This window comes from Rhopalosiphum padi, chromosome 3 (genome assembly GCF_020882245.1).
Source record: "Rhopalosiphum padi isolate XX-2018 chromosome 3, ASM2088224v1, whole genome shotgun sequence".
Lineage (NCBI taxonomy): Eukaryota > Metazoa > Arthropoda > Insecta > Hemiptera > Aphididae > Rhopalosiphum > Rhopalosiphum padi.
Window position 1 is genome coordinate 48,852,598 of NC_083599.1, and position 22,684 is coordinate 48,875,281.

Below are 22,684 nucleotides of genomic sequence, written 5' to 3' on the forward strand. Positions count from 1 at the left end.
TATCTTGGACAAAAATAAAATCATTAAAAACCAATTATGAAGAAACCAAAGATAATAATATGTACTTTACCAATATGTCAGAAATATTAAATACTGATTGGGTCAATGAAATACCAAACTTTCACGTCACTAAACAAATACCAAACATAGATAAATACTTAAATGATATCATCCTAAAAAAAAATAACAAACCATTTGTAGATGAATTCTTAGGAGACATCATATACTTAACATGGCTAACAATCCTCACAATCATAATAGGTTTCATGATTTACAAAATTTATCCTGTAATAATTAAAACCGAATTTATGACCTTACCACCACCTATTCCACCCAGAAATGAATAATAATAAAAAAAAAAAAAAAAAATGTATAATTATAATTTACATTGTATCATCGGCCAAAACATCAACAAAACAATACACTACACCCAGGATAACAGGATAACAGAAAGCAGAAGGAAACAATAAGGAAACTCATAAAATACATGATTTAGATTTAAAATCCCTTCCTGATACATCGCATTCCACTCCTGACAAAAAAAAAAAAAATGTACACCTACTCTTAGATTAAAATCTGTATTTTAAAAAAAAAAAAAAAAAAAAAAAAAACACTTGATATTTTAAAGCATATTAATATCATGCTATAAACATTTCAGATGTCGGACAACAACAAAAATGTGAATATGATAAAAAAATTAAAAAAATCAATAAAAAAGGTTGAATTCAACATAGAAAAATTAAAAAAGAATGAAAAACCATTCAACATTAATAAACATCGGAGACAATTAAAGAAGAACGACAAAAAAATAATAATAGACGAAAAGATCAAGAAAGGTTTTGAACAAATTGTAAATCTCTTTACAATCATCCTAAGCCAAAATCCAGATAATCCTAAATAAAAACTACATCCTTACTTGCTATAAATTCAAAATTTGTGATAATGTGATGATGTTAATACACATATATATATATTTTTAAATTGTAATATAATAGTATTAAGCATAAAATATGAGGGCATATTTTTATTAACATAGGGGAGTGTAGTAATAGGTGACTATGAGGAAATTCTATAGCGGTAAACGTTGCAAACGTTTGATAACGGAGAAATTCGGACTGTCTGTTTGCTAAACGAAGCAGTAAACGTTTGCAAACATTACAAACGCCATGATCCAGCGTTTGGTCTGTTAAGTTTAGTAACCGAAACCGTGGTTGACTTTGTTTTTACTTTTGCCGTTATCGTTATCACTATTCGTATTTAAATTTAAAATATTTGATGAATTTTTATAATTACACTTACAATATATTATATTATTACAATATTATTATTCGTGGTTGTGGATTAAGTTTGTTACTAAAAAGTATATTTATATAATTTAAAAGTTTTAACTGTTACCTATTAACTATTATGTCTCGAAATATATCTTTTGTTAAACACGCAAAAGCCAACCCACATAGCAAAATGACGATTATGGATAACTCAAATTTTATAATAGACAACTATATTGAGGAAGAAATTGTTGAAATCATCCCTCGGACCAAAAACAAGTCTGTGCGCCGATCACTATTTGACGATATTGATAATGATGAAGAAATAGTTCTAGATCAACAAAATCCTCAACAGTCTGAAGAAATAGATGAAACATCTGAAGGCATCATAAGTGTGTGGAATGATTCAGCTATTAAACTTTTAATTGAGCTTAGAAGAGAAAAAGATAAATATTTTTTATCAGCAAGAAACAAAAATAGATTGTGGGAAGACATCTTCAGAAATGAAAAAAAAAAATTATTGTTTTAATGCTAACGTCTGTAGTAATAAGTGGCGTGGATTAAAATATCAATTCAATAAAGTACACGATAATGCATCCAAAAAAGTTACTGGTAAAGGCTGTCAAACATGGAAATATTATGATATATTGAATGAGTTCTTAGGATCTACATCAAATGTTTCTCCACCTAAAGGTAACTATTATTTCATGTTATGTTAAATGTAGGAATGAACTTTTAGATATTTAATGTTAGATAACACAATGTTTTTAGAATGTTTGTCTTCTACATTATTTGGTTCACCAGTTTCAAGCACTATAACATGTTCTAAAAGAAAATCGCCCAAGATCTCAGAGAGTTGTCGTCAGAAACAAAAAATGTTAAGACTTATGGAAGAAAGGTTTGTAATTAAAAAATTGTATTTATTTGAATAGACCTTTTGTTCATGTTTACACAGTTGAATATTACATACATTTTCAATGTAGATATAATTTGTTCTGTTTTCATGCTGACTAGTGACTTGTTAGATATAAACTAAACTAACTTCAATAACTCAAGTTAGGTAAAAGTATTTAGCATCCCCCATAAAAAAATCCTAGTTACGCCTCTGAATACATAAAGTCTTAATTAGCATATTTAGAAGGGTTTTGCCTAATTAACATGTTTATGTATTTTTCTATTTTATTTGGTATATCTCAATGCATATATTGCCAGATTTTCTAGATTAATTTTAATTTATTTTTCAGGGCAACCAGAGATGAAAAGAAAATAACTTTTCATGAAAACCTTTTAAATAAACTAACAGAAGCAAATGATATAGAAAAAAAAAAGGTTGAATTGTTGGAGAAGCTTTTACTCAGTAAAAATTAAAAGTAATTATTTTACAAGACCATAGGTTGATCTATTTTCAAAGACTGAAAACTGCAATTTTATTACTACAATATTTTATTTTGTTTTTAATGTACTATTATGTTTGTTTAAATTTTAATTATTTTATGAACTATTTAACTACTAGTGCTGATTTATGTATGTATTTTCAAAGACTGAAAACTGCAATTTTATTACTACAATTTTTCATTTTAAGTTATTACAACTTATTAGTTTTGTTATGAATATTTTATTTTGTTTTTAATGTACTATTATGTTTGTTTAAATTTTAATTATTTTATGAACTATTAAATCTATAAATATAACTATTAACTAATAATACCAGGGCTGATTTATTTATGTATTTATAGATAATTCATTACAAATTGCATTTCTTTTATGAGTTGCAGTTACATTTATTTCAGAAATATTAAAATTGGATTCTTGATTTTGAGAAGTGTAATCTGTACAGTCAATTTGATCATTTTGGTCCATACATATGTTGTGCAAACAGCATGCGGCTGAAATAAAAGCACCACAAAAATCTTTGTTGTAAACTTCAAGGTACCTAGAAAATGTAAAAAATTAATTAGACATGGGTATGTTATAAAATAATTTTAAATCATTTGTATAACCAACGATATTGTACACTTAATAATATTATTATTTGCCATATACTTTACAGTGTTAAATATCAATATTTAATATTTCTATATATACATACTTAAACCGCCTGAATCGTCCCAACAACTTTCCAAATGTTAATTCAATAACTACTCTAGATGAACTGAGGATTCTATTAAAATTATGCTGTTCAGCTGTTAGTGCACCATTGTCACGATATGGAACCATTACATTTTGAGATAATGGATATGTAGAATCTGCTAAAATATAGCAATTTTCTGGCACTAAATTCTGTAGTGGATCATTTAAAGCAACACCTATGCTACTTTTTCTAAAAATCCTGGCATCATGTGATGCACCAGGCCAGCCCGCAAAAATATTTGTAAATTTTTGTTTACTATCACATATTCCCTATTAAGAATAAAATGTATAAAAATCAACTCAAGTGATAGTTTTCAACTTAAAATTTTGTAATGACCAACCTGTAAGACTACAGAAGCTACATGTTTGCGGTTGATATAACAACGTTGATCAATATGCCTCATTCGTCTACGTTTATTCCAGGGAGCAGGAACTTTAATATGGCATCCATCCAAGGCCATGAAAGCACCAGGGAAAGGCTTTGGTCTAAGATGTTTAAAATCCTGAATGGTTTGATTTATAGCATTTCCCCGAGGCCATTTAATAAACTTATGTTTATGCACTTCCATAATGGAAATAAATTTTCTGACAATACCATGTGCATTGCTTTTTGACACCTCAAATCGATCACCAAGTTGTCTACATAGTTTTAATATATTGTTATTTATATGTATAAAATCATACATATTAAATTCCAGCATATTCTACAGAAAAGTAAATTATAGTTGGGTTAAAAAAAATTAAAAATTTACTTGCCGGTCTAAAATTACTATATTTTTTTTTATTACTAAGTACCTAAATTTTTTTAATTTTACCTGTATGTCTCTAAATTGGCCATGTACCATATACTTAATAAAATGTGATTTTCAACTATTTTACTTTTTTCACCAACTATATTGTCCTCACTTAAATCATATTCTATAATGATTTCTTTAAACAACACCTATTAAAACAAAACAAAATCATTGACTATTTAATTCTAAACATTTCTTTGTTTTAAATTATTAATTTTAATTAATTACTTCAAATGATGATCGATTTAATCTAAAATGACTTTTAAAATCAGAATCATTTAAAATGGCGACAACATTTTGAGCATAGTTTTTAACTTTTGGGATGAGTTTTTTTTCACCTAAGACATCAAATATATTTTCATCATCATCTAAATAGAAATTAAAAAGAGTCAATCATTGAATGAAAAGATGGAAAATAATTTACCCAGGGCTGTCCTTTGAGGGTGGCATGGGGGGTATCTACACCCCCCAACAATTACAATTTTGTAATATTTAGTTGGCAAATTTGACAACGTTTATATATTCATGGCAATCAGTATCTCCAGTATTTAATTTAAAAATATTTATATATATTAACTCATATAATAGTATATTTATTATTAGTTATTATTTATTTTGTATAAAATATAGCTGACAAAATATTATATTCTCAGACTCTAAGTTCTGTGGTGGGTAATTTAAAGTAGAGGCTCAATTATTAGTAAACCTTTTACAATTACATAATATTATTTTCATTATTGCAGCCAGCCAGCTAGAGAGCTGGGATTTAAAAGGTGTTAATATGGTGATTCAAATACATTTAAGTCATTTAATATTCTTATAAATAAATCCGAACAAATGAAACACATTTTACCATAGACTAATAACATTTGTAAATTGGCATTGACTGCACCTGTAAGTGTCACAACAAATGAAAGATCATTTAGTAAACTACAAATAATTAAAAAAAATTTAAGATCATCTAAAGGTGATGATAGAATAGATTCCCTTATGATTTTAAGTGTAGAAAAAGATGTAGTAGATCAATTTGATATAAACAAAATAGCAACATTGTGGGGAACTTTGTAGAACCGTAGGATTAATATCTAATTGAATATACCTGTAAGCTATAGACAATGTTTAATTATTTTTAATTTATATTTTATGACTAACAGCAGTTAGGTAGGCCTTTTAAGAATTACAATCATTTTATGGTAAAAACCATTTTAATTATTTTATTTTTAGGGCTATTGCTAATAACACAGTACAATATTTAAAAAAAAAATTTGAGTCGGCAAATTCATGGTTCTAATCCCTCCATCCATGAAATATTTTTCGGGACAGCCCTGAATGTACCTTGAGGATAGTAACAATAAATAACAACCAACAATTCTTACTTAAGGCTACAAGAATTTCATTAAAGAAATGATTTATAGTATTGGGTCTTAAAAGCTCAGAATAAATAAAAGTATTCATTTAAAAAAGAATATTAAATAACAATTTTTTATTTATAACAAAATTAACTAATAAATTAAATAAATCAAAATTTTAATAAAAATAATTATACATAATATGAATTATTATATGTTACTATCACAAATAATATAATTGATTATATAATTTTTGTTAATATCACGACTTATCACAATTAACTTTTTATGTCTTACACCACGGTTAAATAAAATACCGCACTAAACCAAGCGCTCACGAATTTCTACCTTTTCAACGTTTCAAACGTTGGAGTTCATTCTGCAAAACGTTTTCCGCTATAGAATTTCCTCTATGTTTATAAACAAAATAGTAAACATATTTGTAGAGTAGGCCAGGGAAGCAAATGTGCTGAGGCAGCTAAGTTGTAAACTAGATATAAGGCAAAAAGTAGAGTAAGAGAGATAGTCGTGGTATGTCAATACTGCGATACGTTTGATTGTTAATTTTGTGTTTGTTTAAATAAAAAGTGTTTCCGATCCGAAAATGATATGTTTTGTTTGAGTAGCCACACAATTCTACGTATGCTTTAAATCCAAACTGTAACCGGTTAATTTATGGTCGTTGACGATTTAAAGTATAAACGGTGAAGGTAGTCCAACGTTAATTGTATTCTTTCAATCTGATCTGTAACCGGTTAATTTATGGTCGTTGAAGTTTGAAAGTCTAAACAGTAAGGTAGCGATATCGACGTCTAGAGTACCAAACTGTAACCGGTTAATTTATAGTCTTTTGGTTACTCAAGTGTCGATAGAGGTATATCACTGAAAGGTGCATATACGACACTACTTTCAGGTCAGAGTTGGTACATCCCTATCGGATATAGCAAAAATCAACTCAGGTGTTCCTCAAGGGGGTATCCTCTCTCCCACCTTGTTCAACATTTACGCGTCGGATCAACCCACCTCTCCAAACACTACCGTTGCGGAGTTTGCAGACGACAAAGCTATTATCTCAATCCATGAAAATCCTCACATAGCTTCCCAAAACCTACAACTCCATCTCGATCTCATGGCTGACTGGTATAAAAAATGGCATATCAAAGTTAACCAGTCCAAATCGCAGCATACGACTTTCACTCTTCGCATTCCTCCTTGTCCTTCAGTTTCCCTAGACAATATTCTAATACCACCATCTCAATCGGCTAAATACCTAGGCCTGACAGTTGACCGCCGCCTAACATGGTCACACCACATCAAAATTAAAAAACTGGCCCTAAATGCACGTCTCCGCTTCCTTAAAACCCTAATCTCAAACAACAAACATACCTCTCTAAATGTCAAACTCCTAATTTATAAATCCCTTATTAAACCAATGTGGACCTACGGCCTCCAACTCTGGAGCAATGCTAAAAAAACCAACATAAATCAAATACAAACCCTTCAAAACAAAATTCTTCGCAAAATCACAAATTCTGAACCGTACATCTCTAACTTAACTTTACACACTGACCTAAAAATCAAAACAGTTCATGAAGAAGCAGTTACCTATTACAAACGTTTCCATTCTAAGCTCCCCTCCCATACCAACCCACTTATCTCAAACCTCTCCTCCCTCACAATTCCTGGAAATCCCCCCAGAAGGCTTAAAAGAGATTGGTGCCGTGATCTTCTTAATAACTAAATAAAAATAAACGATTCAAAAAAAAAAAAAAATATTCCAAAATGATACACGTTACATGTACTGCTCACGGGCTACACAGGGTGGCTGAACAAGTACGAAGCCAATATGAATCTGTTGATCAGCTGATTTCAAATATCAAATTTTATATTTAGAAAAGCTCCATCTCGCATGCTTCTTTTTAAAACTGAGGCACCGGATTTACCTTTACCTCCAGAGCCAGTAATAACACGATGGGGCACCTGGATAAATGCAGCCATATATTACTGTGAACACTTTGAGATAATTTTCAATATTGTAAATAAATTAGATTCAGAGGATGCTTTGAGTATAAAAAATGCAAAAAAATACTTGGCAACACCTCACATTAAAAATGATTTAGTCTACATAAAATCAAATTTTAGTTCTCTTACTACATCAATTACAAAATTGCAAACTGAAGGTGTTTCTTTAGCTGATTCAATTGAAATTATTGACAATGTAAGTGTTGCAATGAAATGTCTTACTGGGACAACTGGGAAAAATATCTGTACAAAGATGGAAAATGTATTGAAGAAAAATGTTGGTCTTGCTATGCTAAAGAAAATTAAAAACATTCTTAATGGTGAATTAATTGACATGAAAGACTTACCAGAAGACTTAGATATTAATGATCTGACATATTTTAAATATGCTCCCATCACATCGGTAAACGTAGAAAGATCATTTTCCGCCTATAAAACTTTACTTACAAATAATAGAAGGTCTTTCAAAGTCGAGAACATAAAAAAACATTTGATAATCCAGTGTAACGCAAGTAAGTACATAATTAGAATTATAAAATGATTATTTTTTAATACATAAAAATTATAATTGCTAGGTATAGAAGATGCTGAGTGTTGAAAAATCCAAAGACCTCCCATTCAACAGTTTTTACATTTTATTTTAGTAATATAGCATGTATAAAATATACATTTTTAGTCATATATACAAGATATGTTTTTTTTTTAAATTAAATTTGAATAAGTATGTATTTTTTAATTAAAAATAAATGCATATTAAAGCGCATATTTTGATATTTTTTGGTGCATATGTATGCGCATATCTTTAAGATTTTAAGCATATAAAGTCCCGAGCCCTGCTTATAAGTTATAATGATTATTTATTTTCTGTTATAAATGTATACTGATATATGCGTTATATAGTAATATTTCTTATTCATGTTAGTTATTGACCTATTGCTTTTTGATCGTTATTTAAAAATTGCAATTCTTACTATGAGAAAAAATTACAAGTTAAAATAAGAAAAAAACGTCTATATCTAATTGTTGTTACTTATTAGTTTGCGACAGGTCACAGCCGTAGAGTTTGGTAGCGCACGCGGCCCATCGGGAATTTCCCGATTTCCCGATGGCCCAATCCGTCCCTGCTTATCCGAGACCAATATGCTATTCGACGTCATACAGACAGCTAGGCAAGGCTTAATACATCCCAGTTTATTAACACCGCGTATTGTATTCATACGCTGATATTTTGTGATTACTTTTCTTTTCATAGTGAGGCTATAATAAAAAAAAAACATTTTTTTGAAAACAAAATTCATTTAGGAGTGATGATGAAGAATCCTTTGCTGTAAGCGATGTAAGTATAAAAAAATATATCTATATATTTTTTTATATTGTAATAGAATCAAATATTAAGCCATAGTTGGTAAAGATAAATATAACGTTACTATTACTTTTTTAAATGTTGAAATTATTAAACATTTAATTAAAACTGTGTATAAACTAAAAAACATTAACTAATCGCTTAAATATTGTTATAGGTGGATATGATAGAAATACAAGATAGAAAAACAGGAACAAAACCGGGTAGTCAAAAGAGGGTCTGTGAGAAAAAAAGCAATGCAAAAAAATCGAAAAAAGTGAGTGATTTTACATAACCCATCAGGTGAACAAAATTATAATTAAATTATTCTTTTAAAGAATGTTTCTTATCGAGAAAAAATTGGAAAAATGATGAAAGATCAGAAAATTGCACTCGAAATTACAAATTCAACGAGCATTCGGCAAGACGACGGGATTTTGATTGTAAAAGCACCTGCTGATGAAAAATCTACTGACTATTGGACGTTGTCACATTATAAAACGAAAAACATTGAGCATGTTGATTCTAAGGACAGGTGATATATAATATTATTTTATTATCGCGCTTCGATTATAACTAAATAACTATAGTATACATTAATACTATAGTTATTTATTTTTTAAGTAAGATATTATTATAAAAATAATTTTTGTATGAATATTTTTTACAGATGGAAACATGCTGAGTGTTCGATGAAGCTTGCAATAACCGATCAGGCAAAGGACCAAGCGATATCGAGTGAGCTAAACGAATTGGTTCAAACACTTTTCGACCGATTTATGAAAGATTCAAAGAAAAAAATTACACGTATTTGATATGTATTATAAACAAACTATGTTTATAATAGTGGTGGGAATCATTTAATAAATAATAAAACTTTGATTACAATATATTATGTCTATTTACTCTGTTAACGTAAACCAATCAACTATTTTTTTATATTCTAATGATAATTACATAACATTATCTCACGTTGATCTTCATTGTTTAAAACAATTACAACATTGTATAGACTTGTAAATAGTTGAAAAACAGAAAAAGTTGGAATCATACCAAAAAACATTCGATACAGCTTACGCGTTAATCAAGTCTGACGTAAACGGGTTACCATTGTCTTGTCAACGAAACGAGTTTACAAACCAATATATTCAAAATTATGATTTCAGCTATAGCAATATACAAAATGATGATATTTCATTCATGTACGAGCTATTACATTTTCATTATTATTTTTTTTATTTAAATAAAATAGACATAATATATTGTAATCAAAGTTTTATTATTTATTAAATGATTCCCACCACTATTATAAACATAGTTTATTTATAATACATATCAAATACGTGTAATTTTTTTCTTTGAATCTTTCATAAATCGGTCGAAAAGTGTTTGAACCAATTCGTTTAGCTCACTCGATATCGCTTGGTCCTTTGCCTGATCGGTTATTGCAAGCTTCATCGAACACTCAGCATGTTTCCATCTGTAAAAAATATTCATACAAAAATTATTTTTATAATAATATCTTACTTAAAAAATAAATAACTATAGTATTAATGTATACTATAGTTATTTAGTTATAATCGAAGCGCGATAGTAAAATAATATTATATATCACCTGTCCTTAGAATCAACATGCTCAATGTTTTTCGTTTTATAATGTGACAACGTCCAATAGTCAGTAGATTTTTCATCAGCAGGTGCCTTTACAATCAAAATCCCGTCGTCTTGCCGAATGCTCATTGAATTTGTAATTTCGAGTGCAATTTTCTGATCTTTCATCATTTTTCCAATTTTTTCTCGATAAGAAACATTCTTTAAAAGAATAATTTAATTATAATTTTGTTCCCCTGATGGGTTATGTAAAATCACTCACTTTTTTCGATTTTGTTGCATTGTTTTTTTTCTCACAGACCCTCTTTTGACTACCCGGTTTTGTTCCTGTTTTTCTATCTTGTATTTCTATCATATCCACCTATAACAATATTTAAGTCAAGATATATGTCGAATATTTAAAAACAAAGATGAATACCTTTTTCCCATTCTGAAACAAATGCAAGGTAGCATCAGCGCGAAAAACGGGAATTTAAGGGTTAGGTGTATAGAGCGATACCTACGAAGAAAACAATCGGAACCGGTGTTAGTCTTTTGGAACGGGAGCACCGACAAAGAAATAATTGTCGAACGGCTAGGATTAGGCCATTAAAAAATACTCAAGCTAAGTAGTTACGATGTTTTTAACAATAAAGTTTTTTATTTACAATTAAAAAATATGCGGTCTAAACGAATAATCATTTCTGAAGAAATAGGCATGAAGATAAAATGGGCGGTTTCCATTCAGAACGATTACAAAGGTAGCTCAAACCTTATTCGGCCTATGTGATTATTATTGTGTTCTTAAATCTATTAATAATATTAAAACATTAACTGATAAAAACACTACTGAATTAAATATTTTAGAAAAACAGCTTAGGGTTATTAAACTGGAGAATAAGAAAAATAGAGAAATTATAAATAAGCTTATTGTTGCCACTAAAGAGTTAGAAACTATGACGATCGAATCTAACATAAAAATATACTTAACAAAAAAATCATCCTAAACGAATATACCCGATTTTAATTCAAAATAATATTATTCCAAATACTCAATTAGGGTTTAAATACAAACACTCGACTACGCCCCAACTACATCAATTTGTCGATGTCGTAGCATCAGCCTTAGAAAAAAAAACTGTTCAGGGGTATTTCTTGACGTGGCTCAACCATTTGACCGTGTCTGGCACCCCGGATTACTCTACAAACTCAGATTCTTACCAACCCCTTACTACCTAATCATTCAATCCTTCTTATGCAATAGGCATTTCAGTCTCATACGACGATGCTTTTTCTGAATACCACAAAATTATCACTGGAGTTCCCCAAGGAAGCATCTTTGCTCCAACCCTCTACAATATCTACACCTCAGTTATCCCACACAACAATAACACGACCTTTGGAACTTTCGCAGATGATACTGGTATTATCATCTCTGATACAAACCCTGAAACCGTATCATTTCTACTACAAACCCACCTTAACCAACTCCAAGGGTGGTTTCTAAAGTGGAGAATAAAAATAAACGAATCCAAATCGTCTTACATAACGCTTTACGCCCCCGTAACTGCCCCCCAATATACATCAATGACAGACAAACACTTATACTATAATTCGCTTTACTATTACTATTATATTAATATCAAAGTATTATATATATATATATATATATATCGACGTAACCATTTTACTATTGCTGTTATGTTAATATTAGTTAGCATATATTGCAATGATATCACGAGTCTCACTGGCTCCCAACATTAACAGCAATTGCCCCCCCACCACTTCGCAGAGCGAGTGCCTTAGTTAAAGAGCTCTCAAAAATAAGTCTCAATCATGAACTGCCCATTAATAATTTTATTGACGACGCGACCAAAACACGATTGAAGTCTAGAAAACCGACACCAAAAACAGCTAAGGACCTAATCGATGCAAACTTCGACATGATGACGCAATGGGAACAAACGTGGGCAGCCGTGGCAGAGAACGACAACATCCTATGTAACATATCACCAGGACATATACCCACAGGATTTGACCTACAGCGAAATCTATGGTGCACACTTAATAGAATACGAACCTCACACGGTAGATGTGCAGATTCCTTGCACAAATGGGGCATGAGAGACTCACCAAAATGTGATTGTGGAGCAGAGAAGCAGACCATCTATCACATAGCATTTGTATGTCCTATCCACGCCTACCAAGGTCCCAGAATCGACTGCCTCACAACCCCTCCAAAATTTATTAAATGGCTGGAGGAACTAGAACTAGATCTCTAACACCTTATCGTTACCTTATTAATATTACTCATATTTTCTCTTTTTTTACTTGTTTATTTTCATTTTATTCATCTTTTATATTATATTAATTAATTAAATTTACTGTACGTTACCATATTATAATTCTAATGCATGTAACCACAAACCATACGCTAAATAAATAAAATATCACGAGTCGTCGTGACTACCTATGTTGTTTTAGTTGATTACGCATAATGTTACATATGTTACATTAATTAGATTTCGATTTTAAGAAATAGACGATAAACAACCTATATGAAGTAGAACAATAATAGTTGTACTATTAAATCATAATTTTAGAAAGATTAATATTAGTTCTCCCAATATATTTTCGGCTTCCTTTATCTACCACTTCTATTCTTTACCGTGTATTCGTCCAGCGGAGACTGGGAATATATACAGGTCTCTACCCGCTGTACGATTAGAATTAGTCTACTATCCCAGATCACCAGACTTAGCTTAGTCGTTGGGCCGTGCCCTAACATCGCCGCTTTTCTAAGTCCATTCCCACTATTACTTCAGAGCTTAGGTACAGGTTGTTGGACGGCGCCTTAACTCGCCGCTTGTATTCTGAGTCCAGAGCCAAAGTCTTAACTTAACTAATTTTTCGATCAAAGTTATTTCACTCTGTCAACAAACTTATTAAATATATTACAATTAAAACATTTATATTTTTGTCTTAATACAATAAACCATTATTTACTAACTCAAACTGCTGTTGTTAAACTTATTCAACCAAACCCGAGCTTCGTCTAGTCACATACGACAGAGAAATATATGTATAACGCGTGCAGTGCAAGTACCTGAGGTCACTACGCGCTCACTACAAATCTAAAAAATTTTAATTTTAATTTTAGTTTATGGCATAGATTAGACAATACAAATTCTTGGAGATATGTTGCGATTAAGGATAATATTATCATTAAATGTAAAAATAATTCAGAAACAATAGTAGTAAATATAAACGGCACAGGTATTCTAGATTTAGACAGTCAATATGAACCGATACTGATGTTGGGACATTATTAATAGCAAAAAGGAAAATAAATCACACAAATGTACAAAGACTTTATCCCACGACTAAACGTGTCAATGAACTGGAAAACTTAGTTAAACATTAAAAATATAATTTTTAATAATTCAATTATTTCAGATAAAAGGAAATCTATAGTAAAAAAAAAATTATTCAACCTAATAGAATAGGTATTCTAAATCACTAGAAGAATTAAAATACACAAAAACAAATAGTAATACTATGGACACAATAGGTAATGGATTATATATAATTATAACAGTAATTGTCATCAGTATAATGTACATAGTTAAAAATATATTTTGTATTTTATTTTACACATTATTAAATCCTTTTTTTTTACTATATGCGTTTACAAATATTAAAAAATTCCTGGCCGTGGCCCTGTTTGCGTTGAAACAGTGTAACATTGAATCGGCGTCTGTTATGTTGAACTTTGACGTTGAAAAAAATTTAAGGAAAAATCGTCTGTTGAATTCGGTATTGGATAATATGTATTGTTTGTTTGCGTTATATTTCACTTGGGCGACGATAAGCTTGTTAAACATGCTCGGTGTTACGATACCGTTGTCCTCAAATATAAACATATTGTAATTGGTAGGCTTGTAGTACAGCGAATGGAAATCAAATGGTATGGCCAGCATTCTAGTGAAAAAATGTATTATAACGAAATCCGATAGCCTATAGATTGACTCTCTGGTTGATATATCCAATTTCATTGTTGTAATGCGATTGTCGTATAGTATATGACATATAAATTTAGGTACTATAGTCCAGTAATATATAGTGATGCGTTAACGTTGATAGTAGCGCGTTATCCATGACACCGGGCGATTATGGTACCCCGACAAAATATCGCCGGTAAAATATCGCGTGACCAAAATATCATAACTAAAATATCGCGAAACCATTATATCGTAAAGAAATAATACAGCCGTACATTATTATCGCGTCTGTAAATTGCGTTTGATTTAATCTTATCTAATCGTATTCACCTTTTAGCTAGCAATGCATTCAAGTATACTAGTTTTTCATTTTATAATTTTTATTTAGTAATACTTCGTACTGTCACCGTAATGTCATTTTAAATATTAAAATTAGATTTTTTTGTTAAAAATAATCAAATTATTTTTCCTTTCCTAACATACTTTGAGGAGATTTGGATTGGTACTAAAAAACGAGGACGAAGATATCCTCCGTTATTTCCTATACCTCTATGGAATGTATATGAGGCAATACAAAGTGACTGGGATAAAACAAACAACATATGTGAAGGATTTAACAACGGATTTGCTCGTTTACTTTCAGCTCAACATCCTTCAATCTATAAATTTATAAATGGTTTGAGGCGTCAACAAAACCTAACGGAAATTAAAATCAGTCAAAGTATTGTAGGAAATCCAAATACGCCAAATAAAAAGAACAAGACAGTTAGTTGGGCTGAACGAGTAAAGAAAGTAGTAGCAGATTATCATAATCGAGAGTTTGAAGATTATCTTCAAGGTATTTCTTTGAATAAATACTTCCATTAATTAATATACATTTTTTTTTTTTTTTAATACTAATATCAATTTTATTAAATTATACATATTTTTATAATTTTTATCAATTCTACTATATATTAATACAACAATATTATATGCTTGAAATATATTATTTATTTATAGTTAAATTACTGCTATATTTCATGCTGGCGATATATGTACTGGCGATATTTATTCTATGCGATATCATGGTTTCGCGATATTTTACCGGCGATATTTTGTCGGTGATTCGGCGATTATATATTGTTTATATATAATTTATATACAATCGTTTATAATAGCGATGGTGCAATATTACAACGACGCGTGTCACAACAGTTACGATCGCATCGAGTACATACATACATACTGTCGCTGTCAATGTTGCCATAAAGTGAAACCAATAATAAGCAAATAGGTGATAAAAAATATGCTAGATAATGCTAGATAAAAACTCTTGCAAAAAAGCTAGAAAAAGCTTTAAATTTTAATGTTGTTATAAAAATAAAATAATTCATTCCAATAACCAATTGTAAAATTCATAATAAAAATCATTTATTACTACATAAATATAGGTAATTGTATTAAAGTATTAATAATAACATTTTAAATTAAAAAAATTAAAATAACACTTAGCTACTTAGGTATATATTACTGTTAGTATTACAGGTCCACCTAAATGTATGAAATCAACCTTCCTTGACTAAATAATAAATAATAAAATAACAAAAACTAAGGTAACATTTAGACTTTAGAGTATTATAGGTTGATCTAAATCTATCAAATTAGTTACATCTTCGAGTAGTCTGTCAGTCTCTTCGGATACTTTTGCAGGATAATAATTTGAGTTGGAAATATTTTTTAATAAATCTTTTGATAGCTCATAATCAGCACAGCACTTGCCATTTCTTTTAAGACCATATCTTACAGTTAAAATAGAATCCAATAACTTTGGTCCCATACGATTCCTTAACTTTGTCTAACTACATTCATTTGACTAAATAGTCTCTCAACATCTGCGTTGGACCAGGGAAGAACAAGAATGCGTGGACTGAGATCACACAGCTCAGAAAATGGATTTATGTAAGAAGCATCTCTATAATCACTTACTTCTTTCCAAAATTTTGTTGTGTTGGAAGTATCTAGCCATTTAATATTAGTAATATTTTTCCATTGTTGATTTACTTTATCAACGGTAGATTTTTCATACATGAAAAGTTCTGTTAAGGGTGATAATGGATCTTTAATAACATGTAAAGCATTCTTCACTGAAATAAGAGAAACTTTTTCTAAGATATGAATGTTTTTTGGTAATCTTTGTTGAAATTGTTTTAATAAAACTTTTAAAAATTGCAAACATCTACTTTTCAATATATCTTTCTCATTACTATCTTTTACTAGATCTTCAAACTCTTGACTAAAATGCATTACTGGTACAACATAGCTGTTCAAGTTATTAGTCAGTGGGTCTAGCCGGCAGTGGGGATTGATACAACGGTTTGCAATTGAACGCGCCAACAAAGATAAATCGCTTAGCAATTTACTAGGATCAGCATTGTTAGATTCAAATGATTTATTAATCAACTGAATCTCTAGCAATATTGGGTGTAAAAATGTTAGATATGCAAAATTATTATTATCATTGTACATTTGATATAAAATTTCAACATTGTAACACTTCTCTTTATTCCTAGCAATACTAAAAAGTATTTTTAGCTCAATCCATTAGTTTATAATACGACTTACAGCGGTCTCAATAGACAACCATCTGGTGTAGCAAGACTTGACAATTTTTAATGGGCTGTGATTGTCGTTGATTGCCTTGTACAAGTTCTTATATTCAGCTTGGCGCAACGTTGAATGAGCAAACCAATTTTACGTTTCCTTTATGAGGTATTCAATGTTTCTGGGAAGGGTGTCATTAGCTGCTGCTGAAACAGCTAGCTGAAGTGAATGACATACAGTAGTATGATTTAGCCGATTCTAAAACCTCATCCTCATCCGCACACTCATCCAAACTCATCCGCGCTACCTGCCGTCGACCAGACTCACCCCACCACCGCCTGCCGACGACCAGACTCATCCACCGCCGTAACGCCCACCGCCGCCCGGTCCACTACGTAACCGATATATATTTTTCCCGCATGCGCATGTGACAAGAATTTCTTATCAGTTATCGCGTACGCCATACATTTGCCGCGGCAATCACTGTTATCAAGTGTTATTACTTTTTATCATATATTATTATTTTGCCGCCAACCACAAACTGATTCATACGTTACCTTGGAACAAAAATATAATATTCTGGTTTAGAGTCGAACCGAGTGTTATACTGAAGATATACCGATGCGTTAGACCTAATAGCACAGACCTATATCCTGTCATTAGCAAACGACACACATCCGCCAACATTTAGTACCACCGATGAACATATTATAATAATATAAAGAATGTATTGATACTTGGACATATTAAGGACTTCCACCACCTGGCAGACTATAATTAATTAATACATATTATTCCCACCAGAATTGTATACAAATGCAATTTGGCTCAGTCTGCCCTCAGTCTGCCTGCAGTCGTCCAAGTGTCTTGCACAGTGTTTTTACAGTGTTCAAAAATTTTCAGCAAAAATATTAAACATGGCTAAGAATTTAATCGACTGTAACACATTCTTTATCGGCAACGATGTTTACATACATATAGGCTTAGATCCAGAATTTTTATTTAATTGTGTTGTTTTTATTTCAAGTAAGACTCAGTGCGTGAAAATGAGTGTTGAGTTGTTTAAATCTTTAAATGCAGTTCTTAATATCATAAACTTTTCAATTCCGTCGCACGTGATGTTAAGGGAACTTAAATTGATAAGAATTGTAGAATGCAACGGTGTCAATATTCTGTCAATCAAATGTTTGCAGCAAGACCAGGATGTTAAGTTGGCCAAGGAAAATATCAAAATTATTTTACGATTGAGGGATGCAATGGAAGAAGATATACAGAAGAAAATTATGCACGACCGGCCCGCTTCGCTGCTCCAGGCCTGTAAGATTTCAATGTTTCTTGGGAAAGAAATGCCGTTACCCAAAGACACAAACATAGACGTTGTTGAAGATTATTTGCACGTGATGTTAAGGGAACTTAAATTGATAAGAATTGTAGAATGCAACGGTGTCAATATTCTGTCAATCAAATGTTTGCAGCAAGACCAGGATGTTAAGTTGGCCAAGGAAAATATCAAAATTATTTTACGATTGAGAGATGCGATGGAAGAAGATATACAGAAGAAAATTATGCACAACCGGCCCGCTTCGCTGCTCCAGGCCTGTAAGATTTCAATGTTTCTTGGGAAAGAAATGCCGTTACCCAAAGACACAAACATAGACGATGTTGAAGATTATTTGAACCAAATCGAGGTAAAGAAATTGAAAGAACATATTCCAGTCACAGGTACTTGCTTAATAGCAGATTTGAAGATTAAAGCACTCAAACAATTGGCAAGAGGCTGGTTATTTTCTTCGTCCGAAACCGAGGTAATACGAATATATTTTTATATAATATTGTACAGTGAAACCTCTATTAATGGACACCTCTCAATAGTGGACCCTTCCCAATAGTGGACACTTCTAAATGCCCCGGCAAAAATGTATGCGTATAATAGGAGTTATAACCTCTTAGTAGTGGACACTCCTAATAGTGGACGTGGACACAATAAACTGGTACCAAATTAAAAATTACCTCTCATAAATGGACACAATACATGTACATTTCAAAAACGTTTAATAAAAATACTATATTTATCTGTTATATATTCGTTCATATTTTATCTTATCTTAATGGTTTTCCTAATCGAAAAATTACTAATGGTTCGGTTATGTGTTCGGTCGTTAGTTGTGTGCAGCACATTGTGTGAACACGTACCTACGTTAAAATGAATAATAATAAAAGAAAAAGATTGAACTTAGAAGAAAAATTAAATATTATTAAAACCAAGGAAACAGAAAATCTAAGTGTTCGTGTTTTAGCAGAACGATTTTGCATAAGCAAGTCACAGGTAAATTTAAATATTTAATTTAAACACATACATATTTTGTTTTAATTTATCTAAAAATCATTTAATGAAAAATACAGGTGAATAACATTTTACAAGATGCGTGTAATTTGAAAAAATATTACGCTGAGAACGGCAATGAAGATATGAGGAGAAAATTTTCGAAGACATCGGATGGAGCACTTGTAGATAAAGTTACATTTGAATGGTTCTGTAGAGCCCGTTCATATAATTTACCTGTTTCTGGACCATTGCTCCAAGAGAAAGCACGAGAAGTTGCAAATGAGGTAGGTCTAGAAAACTTTAAAGCTTCAAATGGTTGGCTTCAAAAATTCCGAGAACGTCATAACATTTCTTTTAAAAATATATGTGGTGAAGGTAACTCTGTTGATACAAGTGTCGTAGAAAAGTGGTTAGAAAAATTGAAAACATTAATTTCAGATTATGAACCAAAAAATATATTCAATTGTGATGAAACAGGTTTATTTTTTCGAGCACTTCCTGATAAAACATTGTGTTTAAAAAACGAAATTTGTCGTGGAGGTAAAATAGCTAAAGATCGATTAACTGTTTTACTATGTGTAAATATGATCGGGGAATTTGAAACTCCGTTAATAATTGGAAAATCACTAAAACCACGTTGTTTCAAAAGTGTAAATGTATCAACGTTAGGTGTTAATTGGAAAGCTAACCGTAAGGCATGGATGAATCGAGATTTAATGACAGATTGGCTAATGTGTTTTAACAGAAAAATGGAGATGGAAAATAGAAAAATTATTTTATTTCTAGATAACGCTAGTTCACATCCTGATACATTAAACTTAAAAAATATAAAACTAATATTCCTACCTCCAAATACGACTTCGATTTGCCAACCACTAGATCAAGGAATTATTAAAAATTTTAAAGTTCATTATCGCCAACGATTACTTCGTCATATTTTATCTAGAGTTGATCAGAATGTAGAAAACAAATCTATAAACGTTTTAGATGCAATTTTTTGGATAAAGTCCGCATTAAAAAATATAAAACCAGAGACAGTCAAAAATTGTTTTAAAAAGTCGGGATTTTTTTCGTTCGATACAGCAGAATATGTAATGGAAAATGACAATGTTGCAAATTTGGACTTATTCTCAGAACTTGTACCGAGTACTATCGAAATTGAGGACTATGTTTCTATAGATAATAATATCCTTACAGAAGACAATACATTAATCATATCAGATATAATCAATTGTAATCTAGACAATTTTAGTGAAAAAGAAAACGAACAACTCGAAGAACAAGAAGAAGAAGATGAAGACGATTCGATATACAATCCAACGTTTGAAGAAGTTTGGAAAACAATAAATAATTTAAAAACATATTTTAAAAATAAAGAAGATGAAATCGCATTATCAATGGTAGCCAATTTACAAATTCATTTTGAAGAGCAAAAAAAATTTACACAAAAAAAAATTACAGATTTTTTTAATTTTACATAATCATTAAACATTTTTATAAGCATTTTTATACTACATAATTTTTTAATACATACATACATACATTAAATATACATACATCTACATACATATTTATATTATAATATACATACATAATAAATAATAAATTAATATTCCAATGTATATGTTCATATACAGTGTACATATAACCTGCAATTTCCTATAGTGTCTCCCTATAGTGGACATTTAGTAATTTTTTGCAAATGTCCACTAAGTAGAGGTTTTCTCAATAGTGGACAACTCTCTATAATGGACAATTTTTAATTCCCCGTGGCTGTCCACTATATAGAGGTTTCACTGTATACTAAAGCAAACATTTTTTTTTTTATAGTCTGAAGTCAACCGACCAAGAACAAGAGCATTCGTAGCGCGTGAAAGAGCAAGACGTAGATTAAGTTATCAGAAATAATTAAGTATGTAATATTTTATTTGTAATAGAATCAGAAAAAAAAATGTATATTATTATATTTTAATATGTCAAATAATTAAACAGCAACATATTTTTTTTATTTATTTATTTTCTACAAACTATTTACAATTTCCTTACAAAAATCGTCTAGAAAGATAGTAGAGTCAATGATTGAAAATGTGCGGCGGCAGACGCATTAGCACATCCAATAGCCATCTAATTAAATGTATAGAATTTATTGATACTAAAATATATTAGGGTTTGCACATTATAGCAAACGACACACATCTGCCAACACAGCCGGGTGTATAAATGTATTCATACTTCTTAATTTGTTTGTAATATTCCAGATTGTCGTTAAGGTATACATTATGGAATGTACACATTAATGCTAAAGTCTAGCAATTATACCACCGAAAATGTAAAGAATGTATTAGATTTAATGTATTGATACTTAATAGCATGAATATTATATATAATGAACCAATTTAAGAGCCTGTCCGAAAGAGCCGGCAGCTCTTCAGTGTTTCTCCAGCCTTATAGCTCTTCGCACCACAACCGTTCTCGCGCTCCGTGTTTAAAACGTTTTTATTCAGTGTTCTTCATTTCTCGTATACTTTTAATCATGGCCGGTTCAATCGCTAACATGAAAAAACACTACAATCAGAAAACTTTTACATATGTACCACCAACACCGCCTGCAGAGCTCATCGACTGTGATAATTTCATACTCGACTTCGATGATCGTAAGTTTTTAAATGTTGGATTTGATTCGGAAGACAAGTTCAATATTGTTATTCATATAATAACACCGTCACGCTATGTAAGCATATACGAGGGTTTTTTAAGACGAACATTCTCGCTGATGGGGAATATACTGTCATTCATATTAGATGTTCCACAAAAAAGTAGAATCTTGGCTACAAAGTCAAACAAGTCGTCAACGTTCTCCAACAACTCACTAAAAAACCATTACCCGTTTTCTTCATTGACCTAGAACCCAATATATGCAATAGCGATATATTCAAAGTAAAATCAATCTGCCACTCTATGATCAAATTCGAAGAACCTAGACCCAATAAACAGGCAATCCAATGCCACCGCTGTCAAAATTTCGGTCATACTAGAAGTTACTGTAACCATCAACCCCGATGTGTCAAGTGCGATGGCCTTCATTCAACCTCCGAGTGCCTGAAACTCAAAGAAGACCCGCCCAAATGGGCACACATTTTCCCCTCCCTCCCTCCTACTAAGCCCGTCCCCAGGAGCCTACCTCCCCTGAGGAACTCCGCGATCATCGTTAAGGTCCCATCTGGGTCCTCTTATGAGGATACAGTCAAGTCTATACGCCAGTCAGGAATAAATCCCGAA

The 22,684-nt window shown here is 30.9% G+C and overlaps 4 protein-coding genes across 8 annotated transcripts in view; 3 read left to right on the forward strand and 1 right to left on the reverse strand.

The window, feature by feature from the left end:
* The first annotated feature begins 1,670 nt into the window (after window positions 1-1,670).
* Window positions 1,671-2,636, forward strand: LOC132925163 (uncharacterized). The gene is made up of 3 exons (XM_060989583.1): window positions 1,671-1,961; window positions 2,040-2,166; window positions 2,513-2,636. Exons 1-3 carry the CDS (start codon window positions 1,772-1,774, stop codon window positions 2,634-2,636), a joined length of 441 nt encoding a protein of 146 aa, XP_060845566.1. The 5' UTR covers window positions 1,671-1,771.
* A 331-nt stretch (window positions 2,637-2,967) lies between these two features.
* Window positions 2,968-22,684, reverse strand: part of LOC132924035 (putative nuclease HARBI1) — a 59,988-nt gene continuing 40,271 nt past the window's right edge. For 2 of the 5 annotated variants that reach the window (XM_060988095.1, XM_060988094.1), the window contains 6 exons: window positions 8,594-8,820; window positions 4,421-4,560; window positions 4,214-4,341; window positions 3,740-4,037; window positions 3,358-3,668; window positions 2,968-3,201 (listed from right to left, as the gene is read on the reverse strand). In XM_060988095.1, coding sequence (XP_060844078.1) covers window positions 2,991-3,201; window positions 3,358-3,668; window positions 3,740-4,037; window positions 4,214-4,341; window positions 4,421-4,560; window positions 8,594-8,813 — 1,308 coding nt within the window. In that variant the 5' untranslated portion in view covers window positions 8,814-8,820 and the 3' untranslated portion in view covers window positions 2,968-2,990. The remainder of the gene's footprint in view (window positions 3,202-3,357; window positions 3,669-3,739; window positions 4,038-4,213; window positions 4,342-4,420; window positions 4,561-8,593; window positions 8,821-22,684) is intronic. The other 3 variants (XM_060988096.1, XM_060988098.1, XM_060988097.1) reach the window with 3 other exon arrangements.
* Window positions 9,159-9,821, forward strand: LOC132924039 (uncharacterized). Its single transcript, XM_060988102.1, has 2 exons — window positions 9,159-9,440; window positions 9,576-9,821. The coding sequence occupies exons 1-2, from the start codon at window positions 9,274-9,276 to the stop codon at window positions 9,718-9,720; spliced, it is 312 nt and encodes a 103-aa protein (XP_060844085.1). The 5' UTR covers window positions 9,159-9,273; the 3' UTR covers window positions 9,721-9,821.
* LOC132924033 (tigger transposable element-derived protein 6-like) lies at window positions 19,256-20,973 on the forward strand. Its single transcript, XM_060988092.1, has 2 exons — window positions 19,256-19,405; window positions 19,483-20,973. The coding sequence occupies exons 1-2, from the start codon at window positions 19,283-19,285 to the stop codon at window positions 20,884-20,886; spliced, it is 1,527 nt and encodes a 508-aa protein (XP_060844075.1). The 5' UTR covers window positions 19,256-19,282; the 3' UTR covers window positions 20,887-20,973.